Source organism: Rhipicephalus microplus, chromosome 2, assembly GCF_043290135.1.
Source record: "Rhipicephalus microplus isolate Deutch F79 chromosome 2, USDA_Rmic, whole genome shotgun sequence".
Classification (NCBI taxonomy): Eukaryota; Metazoa; Arthropoda; class Arachnida; order Ixodida; family Ixodidae; genus Rhipicephalus; species Rhipicephalus microplus.
The window spans coordinates 96,487,908-96,504,837 of record NC_134701.1 but is presented as its reverse complement, the minus strand read 5'-3'; the positions used below and the strand labels follow the sequence as shown (position 1 = coordinate 96,504,837).

The 16,930-nt window shown below is 47.5% G+C and overlaps 1 protein-coding gene across 5 annotated transcripts in view; it reads right to left on the bottom strand.

The window, feature by feature from the left end:
• The window catches only part of LOC119170776 (uncharacterized), a 148,094-nt gene that overhangs the window by 43,697 nt on the left and 87,467 nt on the right, over positions 1-16,930 (bottom strand). For all 5 annotated transcript variants that reach the window (XM_075886686.1, XM_037422034.2, XM_037422033.2 and 2 more), the window contains exon 7: positions 13,988-14,199. In XM_075886686.1, coding sequence (XP_075742801.1) covers positions 13,988-14,199 — 212 coding nt within the window. The remainder of the gene's footprint in view (positions 1-13,987; positions 14,200-16,930) is intronic.

Sequence of the window (16,930 nt, the reverse complement as noted above, 5' to 3'; positions counted from 1 at the left end):
GAAGCCTGCACGTAGAACCGCACTCCTGGGCGGTTCTCGAGGTGTTCTCGAGGTCGGGCTGGTCCAGGCATCTCTGAGGCGCCGCTACCACTGCTCCAGATCCGTGAGCCTCACATGACGAGACTTCCACCCATTCTTTCTCCTTGCGTGCTGTGAACATTCCGACGACGACCACACCACCGACAATGCTTTCTTTTTTTAATTTGTTACATAAATATTTAAAAACGCTTCCCTGCCTGTTTTCTGCGCCACTGCACAATACTAGAAGTGCCGAACCGTCCTAATCATCACAATTTTTCTGGCGTCTGCGACACTGGATCACGCTCTGTTTCCAGCTTTCAGAGCCGCACTTCTGGTTTGTGCAGTGGGCGGAAATGGATTGGGAGAAGTATTTTCCGATTGGCGAGGAACTTGACTTGTCGGGCAAAGAACAGAAAAAGTGGATCGATGAGCAGCAGAACAAAGAGCGCAATAGATGAGTTGACGATATGGACGCGTCATGGGTAGCGCACGAACAGGAGATCGCTCGTCCGGCAGCAGAGTATAAAGTCTGCTGGGAACTAAGTGTCGTCTTGCTGAGTGCACGGCTGTTATGGTTGGAACCAGTGGACAGCACGTGGAAGCCAGCAGCGAAGCGTTCAGAAGCCCCCACAAGCTTATTCCTCCCAACAGCGAAGGCCGCCACAAACTCAACACGCACATTCAGCGCTTCGAGCGGGTAGCCACCAGCCAGGAATGGCTAAGCGAAAGCTGGGCGCTTTCATTAAGCTTATGCCCCTCAGGCAAAGCCTTGAGTATTGTTGGACGTATGGCTGCGAAGGATACCACTGCTGAAGCAAACGCTGTGGCAAAGGTTCCGGTATACCGAAGAAGGCTATTGGCAAAAGTTTTGCAAAGCTAAGCCATAGCATTCCAAGACAGAGTGACAATTTGGTGGTCGAGTACTCGGTTACTTCAATAATTGGCAGCAGATAGCGATAAAAGCAAAAGCATAAGACGCATTGCGGGATAACCTTGTATCCGAGCAGTTTTTGCAAAAATGTGATGAGAAACTTGCGATCTTCTTGAAAGAGCGAGTATGCCGAATGCTTGATCAATCAGCCAAAATGGCTGATCATTACCTAGAGGCTCAAGGCGTGGCAAATCTCGCCAAAGGAAAACAAGAAAGAACCTTTAGCGAGAGAGGAAGACGGGACGGTGGCCAACGTGGTCGTGTCGTTTTCTCGCCACTTTATTCCACGCCTGAAGCGGAGCCACATGGCTTTCCACGTCCGACACACCAAGTGCGCTAGCTTGTTTTAATCCTCGCGCAGCTCGAGCTAGCATCAGCTGCGCGAGAGGTGCGGCGCAGTCATTGAGAAATGATGATGGTGATGATCGCACTACAGGGCTCCCCCCCTAGCGCTTTGTGCAATTTGAAGGCATATTGAAAAAAAAAAAAGAGAGCAACAAATGCTATATACATGAACGACAATTCATAAAGTGTTCATTTGGCAAGTCCAGGCTGTCAATGTTTATGGGCCATCGGTAAGCAGTCTGTCTCCGGTGGGCGACTCTGGGAGAAGCACAAGAAACGAAGAAGGAAGTGCCGGGTCGCTGTGATTGCCGACAAGCGGGTCTCACGATGACCTGGTCGGACAGGCCGAGAGTGGACCGTGTGTCGCGACGTCATGCTGCTAACGTCGGCAGAGGGTCAGCAGTGCGGGTTTTGACGTAGGTGTCGACGCAACACAGACCTCATAGTCGAGCGGCGTCTGACGTGCCTGTATAGATAGATGTGCCGACGCACGCAGGAATGTGTCCTAACAATGCCGCCAAGTGTACGATGGGTAGTGATGGCACTACAAACCAGTGAGAAAGGAGACATGCCAAGCAAGAGCCGTGAGAAAGAGACCTGGAAAGCGAAAGTTCAGTGCTTTTTATGTGGCACGCAATGTCACCGTGCTGCAGATTGTTGGACGCAGTCAGATGGCCCGAAGCCTTCGTCTTGCTGGAAGTGCAGGAAACACGGCCATTAAGCTGATGAGTATCCACATGTAAAGAACTGCAACAAGGAGGCGTCAAGTGCTGTTGCTGCTATGACAATACCCCTCTTGATAGAAGCAAGGAGAACATGGATTGTACCCCTACAGCAGCAGAGAAGAGTGTATCGTTTCCAAAAGAAGATATCTGTCTTGGTCTGCTCAGACAAGAGATGCTAACGACAACCAGATATCTTGGTGGAAAGCCTGTGACAGTGCTGAAAGACTCAGGATGCAACACCGTGGTCGTCAAGCGTTCACCAGTACCGAAAAAAAGCTCCACCAGTATTACACATACTGTGCACCTTCTAGACGGCTCTTCAAAGCAGCTTCCAGAGGCAAAGGTCTACATCGGCTCTCCTTTCTTCCAAAGACCAACAATGGCACTCCATGAGGTCATTCTCGGCAACATCCACGGGGTAGTTTTTCCTTCTCTACCATGTCACATGACATGTCGGATGGTGCAAGACTGCATAAGGAGTCGGCACCAGTAGGGGAGCCTGTGTCAAGTCCTAGCATGTCACCAGACTTAAGGACTTTGAGTGGAGCGGCAACAAGGGGAACCATTGATATAAAGTTACCTGTTGCGGCATCGAACGCACTTGATGTGACCCCACAAGTTCTGGAAAAGTTACAGAGAAAAGACCACACCTTAGAGAGGTGTTTTTCGTCGATCGGGAAGACGATAGCGCAGCGATCAGCAAACATAGAGTATGTTTTGTTCAAGGGCACACTTCACCAACACTACAGATCCAGAATGAAGAAGGCAATTGACCAATTAGTTGTTCCGCAAAGCCTACGGCAGTGCATCCTCGGGATGGCACGTGAAAGTGTTATGGCAGGCCACCAAGGTATAAAACAACCTACTGATAGAATTCTGGAAGAATTCTATTAGCCAGGCGTGCGGGTAAGTGACACAATTTGTGCGCTCTTGTGACATCTGCCAGCATACTGTTCCAAAGCACACTATCGGACGTGTTCCTCTTGGAAAAACGCCGGTGATTGACGTGCCTTTCAAACATGAGGTGATCGATACAATCAGCCCGCTATCATCAACATTGGAAAAAGAAAACCGTTTTGTCCTGACGATGGTGAACAGCGCAACGCGATATCCTGACGCTGTTGCTTCACCAAGCATAGAAACGGAGAGGGTAGCAGAGGCATTGGTGGAAATGTTCTCGCACGTAAGAATACCACAAGAAATTGTGAGCGATCGGGGAAGGTCATTTAACTCAAGCCTAATGAGAGAAGTGAGCAGACTACTGCCTTTCCGACAGTTGCCAACTACTCCATACCACTCTATGGCAAATGGTCTTGTTGACCGCTTCAATGGTACGTCAAGCAGATGATAAAGCGCATGTGCCAGGAAAGCCCAAAGAACAGGGACAAATATTTGGCGCCATTACTATTTGCCTACCGATAGGCACCTCAGTCGAGTCTCGGCTTTTCTCCTTTCGACCTCCTGTATGGGCGATATATTAGAGAACCGATGTTTACACTGAAAATATTATGAACGAGCAAAACTCTGGATGCCCAAATGAAGACTACGCATGGTTATGTCACGGAGCTTCGCGATCGTTTGTATGAGACATGTCAAATTGCTCACGAGGAGCAGCAGAAAGCCAAGCTCACAGAAAAGAAATGTTACGATCACAAATCAAAGCCTCACCAACTGTTGACAGGTGCTGTCAACTGTACTGTTGACAACTGTTGCCAGGTGGTCAACAGCTGTTGACCACCCGGCAGCGGACTTGCCGCTTTGGGTAATCCTGTATTCAGCTGTGGAGATGATGAAAGCTTCGTGGGCGGCGGTCAGAGCTACATGTGTGAGAAACATTTAACGAGGCTGACTTCATCGCTGGATCCAATGCCGAGCCTGAAGCTTCAGAAGAGGTACACTCCGGCAGCGATTTGTGGCAGTGCTTGTCCACTACAGCATGGTGAGACGTGTGGGGCATCTTCGCGATTTAACTACGGCCGATAATGATGCCGACACTGCGGAAGCGTGCATGGATGAGGGCATTATGAATGAAGCGCAGGGCAAGAGCGATTTGAAAGAATCGGATGCCGAGGACGGCGAAACTTTGGATCCAGTGCCCACAAGCGTGCTTTTAGCAATTGGCTACATTAATAGCCTCAGGCAGCATGTATATGCCACAGACCTCGGGGAAGAGCACGCTGCCACTTTAAATAAACTCGAGACCATCCTTATTGCTTCTGCTCTTTGAAACACGCGCATCAGGCAAATTTGTGTTTTCACTCGCAACATTTTTTGAAGCTGTGTTTCATTCACTACAAACCTTGGGATACAGCGAAGGAATGTCGTGTCACGCTCAGGTTCATTATAAGCGGGCTGGAGTGTATTAGAAATGAACGAATATGCGTATATGAGTCTGCATATAACCCCCTGTAGAGATAGTTTCACTGCAGTGAAAGAGTGCTCAGCCATGAAAACACCTATCGAGGGGATGTTCACAATGCCATGAACTCCCACATTTAGGTTCATAGTTTCTTTGTGTTTAAAAGCTTTTTATACCGGTTTGTATGCTCTAGATACAGTGGGATTGGGCGTGTTGGTATAACATAATAAAGGGCGCTTACCAGTGCAAACGGCAGGGCAGGAGGGGACAGGAGAAGAGACGAGACAGAGCGCTGAACTGCCAACAATTTATTTCTTGTGAAGGTATTCGCTTTTATACAGAGACCAGTCGCACTAGTCATGCGCGAAACACAATGACAATGCATAAGTACATCACATTGACAAGCCAAGGAACAACTTTTCCTTATCGGTGAGCGCGACAAAAGGTGTGCTAACACAAGCATCTTTCAATGAGCAAATCTTTTCTGCCTCTATGATCTCACGTGTAGTACGATCTCTGCATCTAGCGACAATAGAACACTGAAAATATTGGCCGGCAGCCACACGTGCTGCAGTGAACGGACAGTGATCCTTGTTTATAGTGATCCACATTGTACATATGTTCCCTCAGCCTCTCATTTATACAACGACCTGTTTGACCGACGTAATACCTTCCTCACGATAACAGCAGCTGATACACCACATTACAGATGCAATCTCTGCATTTATTTGCATGTTTTGTAGTGCAACCGAGGGTAGGTCTGGATTGAGGAACGGACAGCTTGCACAGCTTCCTCCATCTAGACCTACCCTCGGTTGCACTACAAAACATGCAAATAAATTCACAGATTGCATCTGTAATGTGGTGTATCAGCTGCTGTTATCGTGAGGAAGGTATTACGTCGGTCAAACAGGCCGTTGTATAAATGAGAGGCTGAGGGAACATATGTACAATGTGGATCACTATAAACAAGGGTGGCTGTTCGTTCACTGCAGCACGTGTGGCTGCCGGCCAATATTTTCCGTGTGTTCTATCATTGCTAGATGCAGGGATCGTACTACACGTGAGATCATAGAGGCAGAAAAGATTTGCTCATTGAAAGATGCTTGTGTTAGCACACCTTCTGTCGCACTCACCGATAAGAAAAAGTTGTTCCTTGGCTTGTCAATGTGATGTACTTATGCATTGTCATTGTGTTTCGCGCATGACTAGTGCGACTGATAACTGTATAAAAGCGAATACCTTCACACGAAATAAATTGTTGGCAGTTCAGCGCTCTGTCTCGTCTCTTCTCCTGTCCCCTCCTGCCCTGCCGTTTGCGCTGGTAAGTGCCCTTTATTATGTATGCTCTAAGTACAGTAAATTTTAAAACATCACATATTTTACAAGTTATCACTTGTATTCTATCAAAAGTCAAATGCTGCTACCAGGGACATAGGCAGAAATTTTTTCAAGAAGCACCTTCTTGCAACGGTCATTTTCCTTCTGTATGTCATAGCAAAAAATTTCAGGAGAGGGGAGGCAATGAGCCCAGTGCACCACCCATCGGCTACCCCACTGTCTTCTACTATTCAAAGTTGTTTCCAGTTTCTTTGCATCAAAAAGAATGTAATTTGCACAGTTCTTGTTTCAAGATAATAAAAAATATTGTGCAGGTTAGTTGTGTCATGAGAAATATGTCCTTTTGTTTTATGTAATATGTGAGGTATACTCTTCAAGTTCAATTCAAAATTATTCAACCAAAATCATTGTTCCCTGCAGACATAAAATTCACTATTCGCACAAGCTTAGTAAATATGTTATGCAGAGGACTCCACCGCTGCAGCAACCAACTATGAAAGTGGCTGTGAGGCCTTACGTTCAAAAATACTGATTTCTACCTTTCTCTTTTTTATTTTGTTATTAAAAATTTGTAACATTTTTTTAGCATCCAGTTATTCTGACATTTCTTACAGACCCTAAAATTTAATTCCCACAATGAAGGTTTTTCGATTCTCCATCTGCATCCCGTATCCGCCAATGTACCGAAGCGCCCTCCCAGATCGCGGGATCGAATCCTGGCTGCGGCAGCTGCATTTCCGATGGAGGCGGAAATGTTGTAGGCCCGTGTGCTCAGATTTGGGTGCACGTTAAAGAACTTGCAGGTGGTCGAAATTTTCCGAGCCCTTCACTATGGCGTCTCTCATAATTATATGGTGGTTTTGGGATGTTAAACCCTACATATCAATCAAATCAAAGTATCCTCCATTAAAAACAACTTTTCTGTTGTTCCCTCGGTTCAACAAAGTTTCCCTGGGACACAAGTCATTCGATCTGCCACAGATTCAACTACACTGACTAGTTCTAATTGCATATACCACTGTAAATCAGGTTATCAATTTTCATTGTTAAATATGATGGAAAAAAAAAAGAAAGTACACATGACAGTGGCTCTCCTGAGCGTTTGTCTGTATTTGTTTTCTGTTGTCAATTTTTTATTTTGTGTCTTTGTTTCCTGTTGTCATCTTTTCGTGCTTCTAACAGGGATCATAACAGGTGGCTTGCATCCGAATTCTACATTAAAACATTTTCCTGGTTTTTTCACACAGCTGAAATGGTGGCAATAGCACTAAAGTTAAGAAACGTACGAAACCTGTCAATTGCTGCAAAAACCATGGGCACCCCCACCGCTTAGTGTTGACGACGATGCTGTGCAGCATTGCGACATCCTGCTAGCGTCGCCAGCCAAAGCCTAGCCGAACCCCGCTCTGGATATTTGCTGCTGGCTCGATCAATCTTTGTAGGTCTTTTTTTTTCCCACCTTCTGTGGTGTTACTCCTCGCCTATCATTTGCTCGTTAGTTCAGCACACTTCGATGTGTCAGCTCTGACCTGTGCGTTTTTTTTTTACTCTTTTGTCTGCGGTAGCGAGGGCCTATGGCAGCACCACTGAGCAAGAAATGAATGTTGCTTTCACTGAAGCAGAAAGTGAAAGTAATCGCTGCGGCAGCAGCAGGAAGAAGAAACAAAAGTGCTGCAGAAGAATACAGTATTTCAATACTCATTGTGAACAATACTAAATTCTAAAGTGAGCATCACTAAGGTGCTAGTGTCAAGCACATCTGCTCAACGCAACAAGATGACTCAGCCAGCCCACGAAGACCTCAATAAAGCAGTTTATGCCTGGCTTTATTAAACTAGTGCTCAGAAGATGCCAATCAGCAGTAGTATAATACAGTCAAGCCCACTTATAACGAACCTGAGCCTGACGCGGCATCCGTTCGCTGTATCCCGAAGTTCGTAGTAAATGAAACACAGCTTTTAAAAAAAGTTGCGAGTGAAAACACAAAACTTTTTTGCCCAAAAAAGTTCGTGATGCACGTGTTTTTAATAGCAGAAACGATAAAGGCGGTCTCTAGTTTATTTCAAACAGCAGTGTGCTTGCTTGCCGAGGCCTGTGGCATACGCTGCATGAGGGACTGGCTCCAAAGTTTCGTCGTTCTCGCAATTTGATTCCTTCAAATTGCTCTTGCCACGTACTTCATTCACAATACCCTAATCCATGCACGGTTCCGCGGTGTCGGCATCATCATCGGCCGTAATGAAACTATCGCAACAGATGTGCAACTCGCTCTCCCATGTCGGAGTCGACGACGCGCTGCCACAAATCGCCGCCGAAGTGATCCCGTTTGGAAGTTTCAGGCTAGGTATCGGGCCCGACGTTGACGAAGTCGACTTTGCGAAAACAGTATCTCGCGCATGTAGCCGTCACTGCCGCCCACGAAATATTCACCATCTCCACAGCTAAATACCCGGACGCCCGAAGCGGCAAGTTGGCTGCCAGGTGGTCAACAGCTATGAGCAAGCACTCCGTAACGCGGCACCTAACGCGCGGATTATGCTCAAGCCAAGCGGTCACACTTTCGACGTTTTGTTGAGCAGCAGGAAAAAGCGTGCAAGTCCACCCGTCTGCCATCCTCACATGCACACCAAGAGCAAGCAAGACGCGCACACACGATACACATACCAGAACGCGCGGAACAGCTCTGGGCCCGTTTCTAGTCAGAAAACGAAACTAACTGCGGAGCGGCGGAGACAGCGAAAGGGTTATAATCAAGAGAGGAGAGCAGATTTGCGAGAGAAGGGCAAGAAGTTGCAATAGGGTGAAGAGAGAGGACGCAGCGGGAGGGCAACCTTGAAAACTAAAACACGCGAGAAGGATGTAGGTGGGGTAGCTTGCTTGAAAGGTGCGCGAAACGCGCACCTTTTAAACAAGCTACCCCATCTACATCCTTCACACTCGCGTGTAAAAAAGCTTGAGAAAGAGTGCCTTCGTGTGCAGAAGTTGAAGCAGGGCCGCCTGTATCGACGCACGCGGCGGTGTTCAAAGAATTGGTGGTCGTGATCAAAAAATCGTTTTGTTGCGCCGGCGGGATTATGTGGGCTCACCGACTTCGATATTCCGTGATTCGTTCCGCGCAAATTAACAGCCGTTTTCCCACTTCCACACGTGTGCAGAGGGCATGCTGAGCCGAGTGCGGAGTAAGCGAGAACAGGCCCTAAACACAAAACAAATCGCGAATTATCAGAATCGGTGGGGTAGCGCACGCGCGTGTACTAGATGCAGACGATCGGATACAGTGGCCGACGATGTTGGCAAATGGTCTGGTCACTCCGGGCCGGCGAGGGCAACGACAGTACCAGCGATCAAAAACAGGGTATATGGTCGATCGGTCTTCGAAAGATTGGTGGCAGCAGTGTGAAAACATGGGCCTTGTCTGGCGATGCGGGGAGCTCAGAGGAACGGGGGGACAAAGCACGAAAGGGTGCGTAACAAAAAGCGGTCGGAAGAGCGGCAATTAGAGGGGCACGGAGGCAGGGTCGGCGTTTACAATAACAATGTAAGGGCACTTTGCCGATGCCTGATCAGGGGTCGAAAGTGGATTCCCAGAAGTTGGCTGAGCACCGACCCCGGCCGCTGTAACCGATCGGTGGCGCTCAGAAGCGTTCCTTGTAAGTGCGATTTTGTGCCATTGAACCAATGCATATTTTCACGGTCACATAGATATTGTTCATTTTAAGCGAAAGTTTGTTTTAAGTGGGGCCGTTATATGTGGGCTTGAGTGTACAACGGAAGGCTCTCAAGTACAGCTGGGTTTTGGGCATCGCTGAAATTTTCAAGGCACGTGCTGGGTGGCTAAATCAACTCAAGAATAACCACAAGATTGCCAGGAAAGTGTTGGACAATGAGTCCCCTTTTTCAGACTTCAACAACGCATTATCGTAGATGGCGACGAGCGCTGCTGGCATCGCAGAGAAGTACCCTGCCTCCAACATATACAACATGGACAACACCGGTCTTTTCTATGAGTCCATGCCAGCAAAGACGTTCAACTTGAATAGCAAACAGTGCCACAGAGGCAAGCAAAGTGAAAAGCGAGCTACTGTGTAGCTCTGTAAAAGTATGAATGGGTCCAATCAGCAACCCCTTCTTGTCGTCCGCAACAGTCCAAAGAGCTTCAAAGGCACAAAAAACCAGCTGGTGAAGTACTTTGTGAATATGCCTTCCAATGTATGGTGTGGACCTTTTGTGGATGATGCGGGCAATTTTTACTTACTGGCTTGTTGCTTTCGATAATGAGATGCAAAGGCAAGATCGCAGCGTTTGCTTGCTGCTTGAGAATCGTTCAGCACATCCCCTGCACGACAATGTCAAGCTGAAGAACACAGAGGTGAAGTTCTTCCCTCCCAATTGCACGTTGCTGATTCAGCTTTTAGATCGAGGCCTGACTAACAGCTTGTAACACTCATACCGGTCAAGGCTTATTCAGCAAATCCTCTTGAGCAGTGAGCATCGCTACGACAGCAATTTCGATTTGTTCAAGGCTGCGAAAATGTTGCCTGCCTAATGAATGTTCACATGGCATGAAGTTCCAAAAAATTGCTTCGCGCATGCAGGGCCTCGTGCCGAAGAGATGTCCTAGGCTAGTTCAAGCAACGATGCACAATCTGCTGGCTGCACTGAACAGAGGCAGCGTGAGCAGCTCTTGATGAAGCTGGCATTGTCCTTCAGAACGAAGCACTGAGCAATTATGTGAATCCCAACACAGACGGGATCATCTATGAAGAGCTAAGCAATGCCAATATCTTCGAGAGCGCTCATGCCACCACTGTCACTGCCCATTCATCTGATGACGAAAAAGTCGCCCATTATAATTCGACAGTCCTGATGCCAGTGACCGCATTACAGATCAAGGATTCCTTGGACATTACACGTAGTTTTTACAGTGAAAGCTGTTATGAGATCACAACAAGGGTGACGTGTGCAGCCACCGGTGTCCGCTACAACTATCCCTCGAAATAAGATTTAAAAAAATGCTAGCTGAACAAAACACCAAGGAATAAATGGGATTCGAATCCAGGTGCTCTGCGTGCCATTCCAGTATCCTACCAGCTGGTGCTTCACACAGCCAGGCATCACACAATGCGAACTGCATAACAAGTCGGTTGTCGGACACTCCAACCCATTACAAAAGCTTCAGGCATACTTCCTTATCATCGTCAACCTCAGCCTAAAAAAACTGTAAAAAATTTTGTTCAAGAGTGTAGCAGGTAACATGCCTCTCCGAAGAATGAGGAAGGATGATGTTTTTCGAGGGGGAGGGGGGCACCCCTTTGATTTCGAGAAGGGGCAACCTCCCGAAATGGCCATATTTCACTCTCTATGCCATGGATGGATAAATGGATGAATTTTCTTCGGAATGTGTTTTAGCACAGTGCAGGCCGCTCTCACGTCGGAACAGAAAAAGTCTCTCTGCTGCATCGCGAGCCCAGTGGACTGCCCGTAGCTACTGTTAGAGTCCGCAGCTTGCAATGGCACCCTCCCATTTGGACGGCATGATGACTTCCTCACAGCGTAACGCGGGGCACTGCCAGAGCATATGTTTTAAGGCAGCTATATTATCGCAAAAGGAGCATGTATAAGTTGGCTTTATTTCGTCATAAATTTTGTTCAATAGCGTGGGATTAGGGTACGCCCACCCCTGAAGAGGCCCGAGTGTCAGAGCCTGAGGTCTGCTTGGTTTTCTGAGTGGTGGAGGGTACTGTCTGCACGCCAGGTAAAAATATTTTGTAAAAATATTTTGTAAGATTGGGCGGGGCTCCCTCAAAGCGTCCCGTATGAGCTTGGAACCAAATGCTTGTGTGTGGCTTGATGTCTCTGTCCCGAAGAATTCGCAAAGCTGGTTCCGATATTGTTCCTGCTTCTAGACTGTCATGCATGGCGAAAAAAAATTTGGGGGGGGGGGGGGGGGAGGGGCAAGAGGCACGTGCGCGGTGTGCCAGCTTCTGCCTTGCCCCGGCGACATAGTGAATGCCTGCCTAAAGTTAAACCTCGATATAACAAAATTGACAAATTCATGAATAAACTTGTTATAAGAAGAATTTCATTATATGCAGGTTTGGTATGAAAATTGAAAAAATAAATGCACAAATTAAACCAAACGGGAACTGAAGGTAGAGGTCACCCAAAACACTCATCTAATCGTAAAAAACTGCGTTATGTGACAGCAATTATATGGACGCTTACGGCGGGTTTTAGCCATCACTGCCATATTCCGCAACAAGTATAAATTGGTAACATGCCCCCGCACACCGTAACTTTTATGAGTGGGTAAAAGTGCCCGAGCGCTGCTGAAGCAGAGATCAAATGAGTCGGCGTGGAAGGTGCATAAGAGAACATTCCCTGCGTGTTAGAACTGTCGTCGAATGCTCAAACAGAAGGAAAACTACCTGACTTGAATAAGCATAAAAAAACGCGGGTGGGGGGGCAATGGCTCGAGTAGCAACGATGAACTATAATTTTAAGAGTGGTCATGATCGCTGGTGTGCTTGCTACCTCGGCAAGTATCAGTCGGCTTTCAACGAGAAGGGACCGTGTGAAAAGAGCACCTCTATCTGGAGCGGCCGTATTTGCTCACGCAAGCGCCTTTTAGGAGTTCCGTGATATTGGATCCAGAAGAGTTGGCTGCCAACCTTACTTTGTATAACATTACAATCTGTTGTTATCGCGTTCATAGCATTGCATTCAACGCATCGTCGTGTTGTTGCCAGACCTAATCCGCCAATCGCGGAAGCTATAAGCCTGCGAACTCGCAGCGCGGCGCAAGACGAAAGCGCGTAACTAGTTGACTTCCGAAGATTCATCGTCACCGTAGTCTCGGAGAGTTTCCATCATCGCCTAATCTGACGTCCCCTCGGTGGTGACGACACGGATTGTCCGCATTAAAGAAAAAGCAAAGCGGAACATCATTGGGGGCCACACCATTCACGCTCAGTGACACTATGCACGCTCGCACGGCGTTGAAAACAAAGAGCGAACAACATGGACACAGACACGAATACTGTTGAAAACTATTATGTAAAAAAGCGCCCTCTATATGCAGCGTGGCCCCACATATGTGACGCTAACTGAAAGCGTGGCCCTGCCAATGTAAAAGTAGCTTTTTTTTCTTCTTGGGTTGGAGGGAGAAGGGGCTCATCCACGCATGCGGCGGAAGAATGGCGGCAACGCCGACTTGTGGGGTGCAGGCCCCCACATGCTCGCCTTGCACTTAGTACCCGTGCGCTATCACGAGCGCTCGCTCTCGCCTGCTGCTCCATGAAAGCCTCCGCCGTTTAACGCTTCGTTGGCGGCGGGGCATCCGCGAAAGATGCATGCTCATACTAAAATATGGGGTGAAATTCCTAGATTGTTTAGAGAAAAAATTAGTTATTTCAAGGTTGTCTTCCTTTGTTACTTTGTTACATAGGGGTCACAAATACATGTGCTTCTAGGGAACAACGGTTGGGCACAGAAAGACTTCATTACATAGAGGAATTCGTTATGTGGTGGTTCGTTACAAGCAGGTTTAACTGTATACACAAAAATTATGACTTATGACATAGTAGGTGCCGTGCAAGTGTGCTTGTAGCAGTTACCCAAACAGTGTCTAAACGGCTCTGAAAGGCTGCTTTTCTAGCTTTCACTGTGACTGTGCTGCGTGTTCCACGCAACCTTGGCATTTTTCTCTTAGCACCTATAACAATGATGTTGCCATGCAGCTCCTCCCAAAGTGTGGGCTGAGCATTGTTTTGTTGCTCTTGTGAAAATGCAAACAAGTAAAAAATAATGTTTTTTTTTTCTTTTTTTCGGAAATAAAATGCTTCAAGAGTGTCGTGCATATCTTTTCATTTTTATTCACCAGTACTACTTTTTCTGTAACAAAATTCTTGCTACAACAATTGTGACACCCATAAATTTTATTGTAGCAGAGTTTGACTCAGGTTCAAAACTGTGCAGTATGAAATAATGAATTTCAGACCACCACTACTAAAAGGGTTGTTAATGCTTACCACAAAAATTACTGTTGCATATAGAAAAAATTTAAGGTTGAAAATTGTATGTGTTGGCTTTGTACATTTACTTTTCTGCTGACCATTTAGTTGTTCTTCTTCTTTTTTTTTTTGTCAGGTTGTGCAAAGGTGAGCTAGCATATTAATAAGCTTGGCTTAAGCACCAAGAACACTAGCACCAAAAAATTACCTCATTACTCTATAACTGCAAAGTGTGCCAACAACAGCCACTGACCAGACTCTTCAGACGTTGCCACGGCAACTTGTTCTTCCAGCACTCGACGACTTTGATCTGTGTCAATGTGTAGCTTTCTTCCAGCAACTCAGCCAGTGTGTCGACCAGCAGTCCAGCGATTGTGCTGGTTGACCAGAACTCAAGGTTGTGCACATGCTGGCTCTCAGTCAGCCAATCACACAGCACCCCGACATCTGCACTTGTAAAGATACCTGCGAAAGCCGGTATATGCAGATAATTACATTGATTGCAGATGTAGGCCAAGATTCATTCAGCCCATACAAAAGCCTGATACTGGAAATAATGGTGCCTTGAAACAATAATTTCAGAAATACTGGAACTTGCAAGATATAGAAATGTTGGCCTCTTTGTTAAACAAGTGATCTTTAACACTGAAACAAAAACAGTGTAAAAAAGAAGTCACAGTTTCACCACAAGGGCGAAGCAATGTAAGCGATAGCAAGAAATCTGAATGCTTTTATGTGGACACGGTTGACAGGTTCTTTCCGTCGCCATTGCCACCATGTCCAGTATAAAGTCCAACCTCATAGGACCCTTGCGCATCGTACCTTCTACACATGGGTAATACAGTTAAACCTGAATATAATGAAAATGATAAATTACCAGAAATATTCATTATAAAAAGGATTTCATTATATTGTCACGGGGTCGTGACGTGGCCGAAGACAGGAGACTTCGTGTTGGGATTTAACTGTTTATTTGGGCGAACCTGTGCCCGGTAAACGGAAAGTCCAATTACAGCAGTAGTCTTGCACAGATAGCAGTCTCTGACTGATAGCGGCGAACGGAGCGTCCGCCTTCGATCAACAACTGACAAGCGGCGAAGCGCGTCGGCATTTATACTCTTGCTGTCGAATGTTCTAGCATTATCGCTGGCGGTGCCGTAGATTCCAGAACAATCTGTACCGTTCGCACAGTGGGCGTGATCTTATCGAAATGACCTACTACAGTCCGGAACCTTCTCGAAAACTGCAGGCGCGGTTTGCGCTGAGAATCGTGTGGTGTTTTGGGCCGATAACAAAAACTTGGGAAATGGAACGTGGCATTGCCCCCCTCTGAAAAAAAAAAGGCATCGTCCCGATGCTTTAACTAAAGATGAAGGTACAATAATAATGCAAGAAAGTACAATGAATAAATTACGATACAAAAAAAACCACTGTTTCAGTTTGTTAACGCGCATGAAATGGCTTGAGGCGCGCGACATGTACGACTTCAGGTCGCGATCGGCGTCGTTGAGAGTTCGTGATGCCGGTCGGGGACAACCTCGTAATCAAGTGGGCCGAGACGTCGAACCACCCTGTACGGTCTGAAGTATCGTCGCAAAAGCTTTTCACTTAGTCCACGTCGGCGTATCGGCGTCCACACCCAAACACGATCACCGGGCTGGTATTCCATGAAGCATCGTCGAAGGTTGTAACAGTGGCCGTCGGTCGTCTGTTGAATCTTGATACGGAGACGCGCAAGTTGTCGGGCTTCTTTGGCGCGTTGAAGGTACTCGCTCACATCGATGTTTTCTTCGTCGGTGACGTTGGGTAACATGGCATCGACCGTCGTTGCCGGGCTACTTCCGTAGACCAATTTGTATGGAGATATCTGCGTCATCTCCTGCACCTCCGTGTTGTATGCGAAGGTCACATACGGAAGAATGGCGTCCCACGTCTTGTGTTCGTTATCGACGTACATTGACAGCATGTCGGCGATCGTCTTGTTAAGCCGCTCGGTGAGGCCGTTGGTCTGTGGGTGGTACGCTGTCGTCCGGCGGTGGTTTGTTTGGATGTATGCCAAGATCGCTTGAGTTAAGTCGGCAGTGAAGGCCGTTCCTCTGTCGGTGATAAGGACCTCCGGGGCACCGTGACGTAGGACGATACTTTCGACGAAGAACTTAGCTACCTCCGATACACTGCCTTTTGGCAGGGCTTTTGTCTCGGCGTAGCGGGTGAGGTAGTCGGTAGCTACCACGATCCACTTGTTTCCGAAAGCCGACGTCGCGAACGGCCCCAGTAGGTCCATACCAATCTGCTGGAAAGGTCGGCAAGGTGGATCAATTGGCTGCAGAAGTCCCGCTGGCCTTGTCGGCGGTGTCTTGCGTCGCTGAATGTCCCGGCATGTCCTCACATAACGAGTGACGTCGGTGGTAAGACGTGGCCAGTAGTACCTCTCTTGTATCCTCGCGAGCGTGCGAGAAACACCGAGGTGCCCTGCCGTCGGATCCTCGTGCAGGGCCTGCAGGAGTTCTGGTCGCAGAGCTGAAGGCACCACAAGGAGGTACTTAGCTCGAAGCGGTGAAAAGTTTTTCTTTTGTAGAAGACCGTTTCTTAGAAAGAACGACGCAAGTGCGCGCTTGAATACCTTCGGGACTTCGGCGGTCCTGCCTTCGAAGTATTCTATTAGGGCCTTAAGTTCCGGGTCGGCCCGCTGTCGTTCAGCGAAGTCGTCGGTAGTTATTGTTCCCAAGAAGTACTTGTCATCCGAGTCGTCGGGTAGCGGTTGGTCGACAGGCGCACGAGAGAGACAGTCGGCGTCGGAGTGTTTTTTGCCAGACTTGTAAATGACAGTAATGTCATACTCTTGAAGTCTCAGGCTCCATCGTGCGAGGCGACCTGAAGGGTGCTTCAAGGTGGCTAGCCAACACAAGGCGTGGTGGTCGCTCACAACTTTGAAGGGCCTGCAGTAGAGGTAGGGGCGAAATTTCGACGTAGCCCAGATGATGGCGAGGCACTCCTTTTCTGTTGTGGAATAATTTGCTTCTGCTTTGGATAGCGATCGGCTGGCGTAACTAATAACCCTTTCAAGTCCGTCAGCCCTCTGCACAAGAACTGCGCCAAGACCTACGCTGCTTGCGTCAGTATGTATTTCTGTCTCGGCGAATTCGTCGAAATGGGCAAGTAACGGAGGCGTCTGGAGGCGATGTTTAAGCTCCTG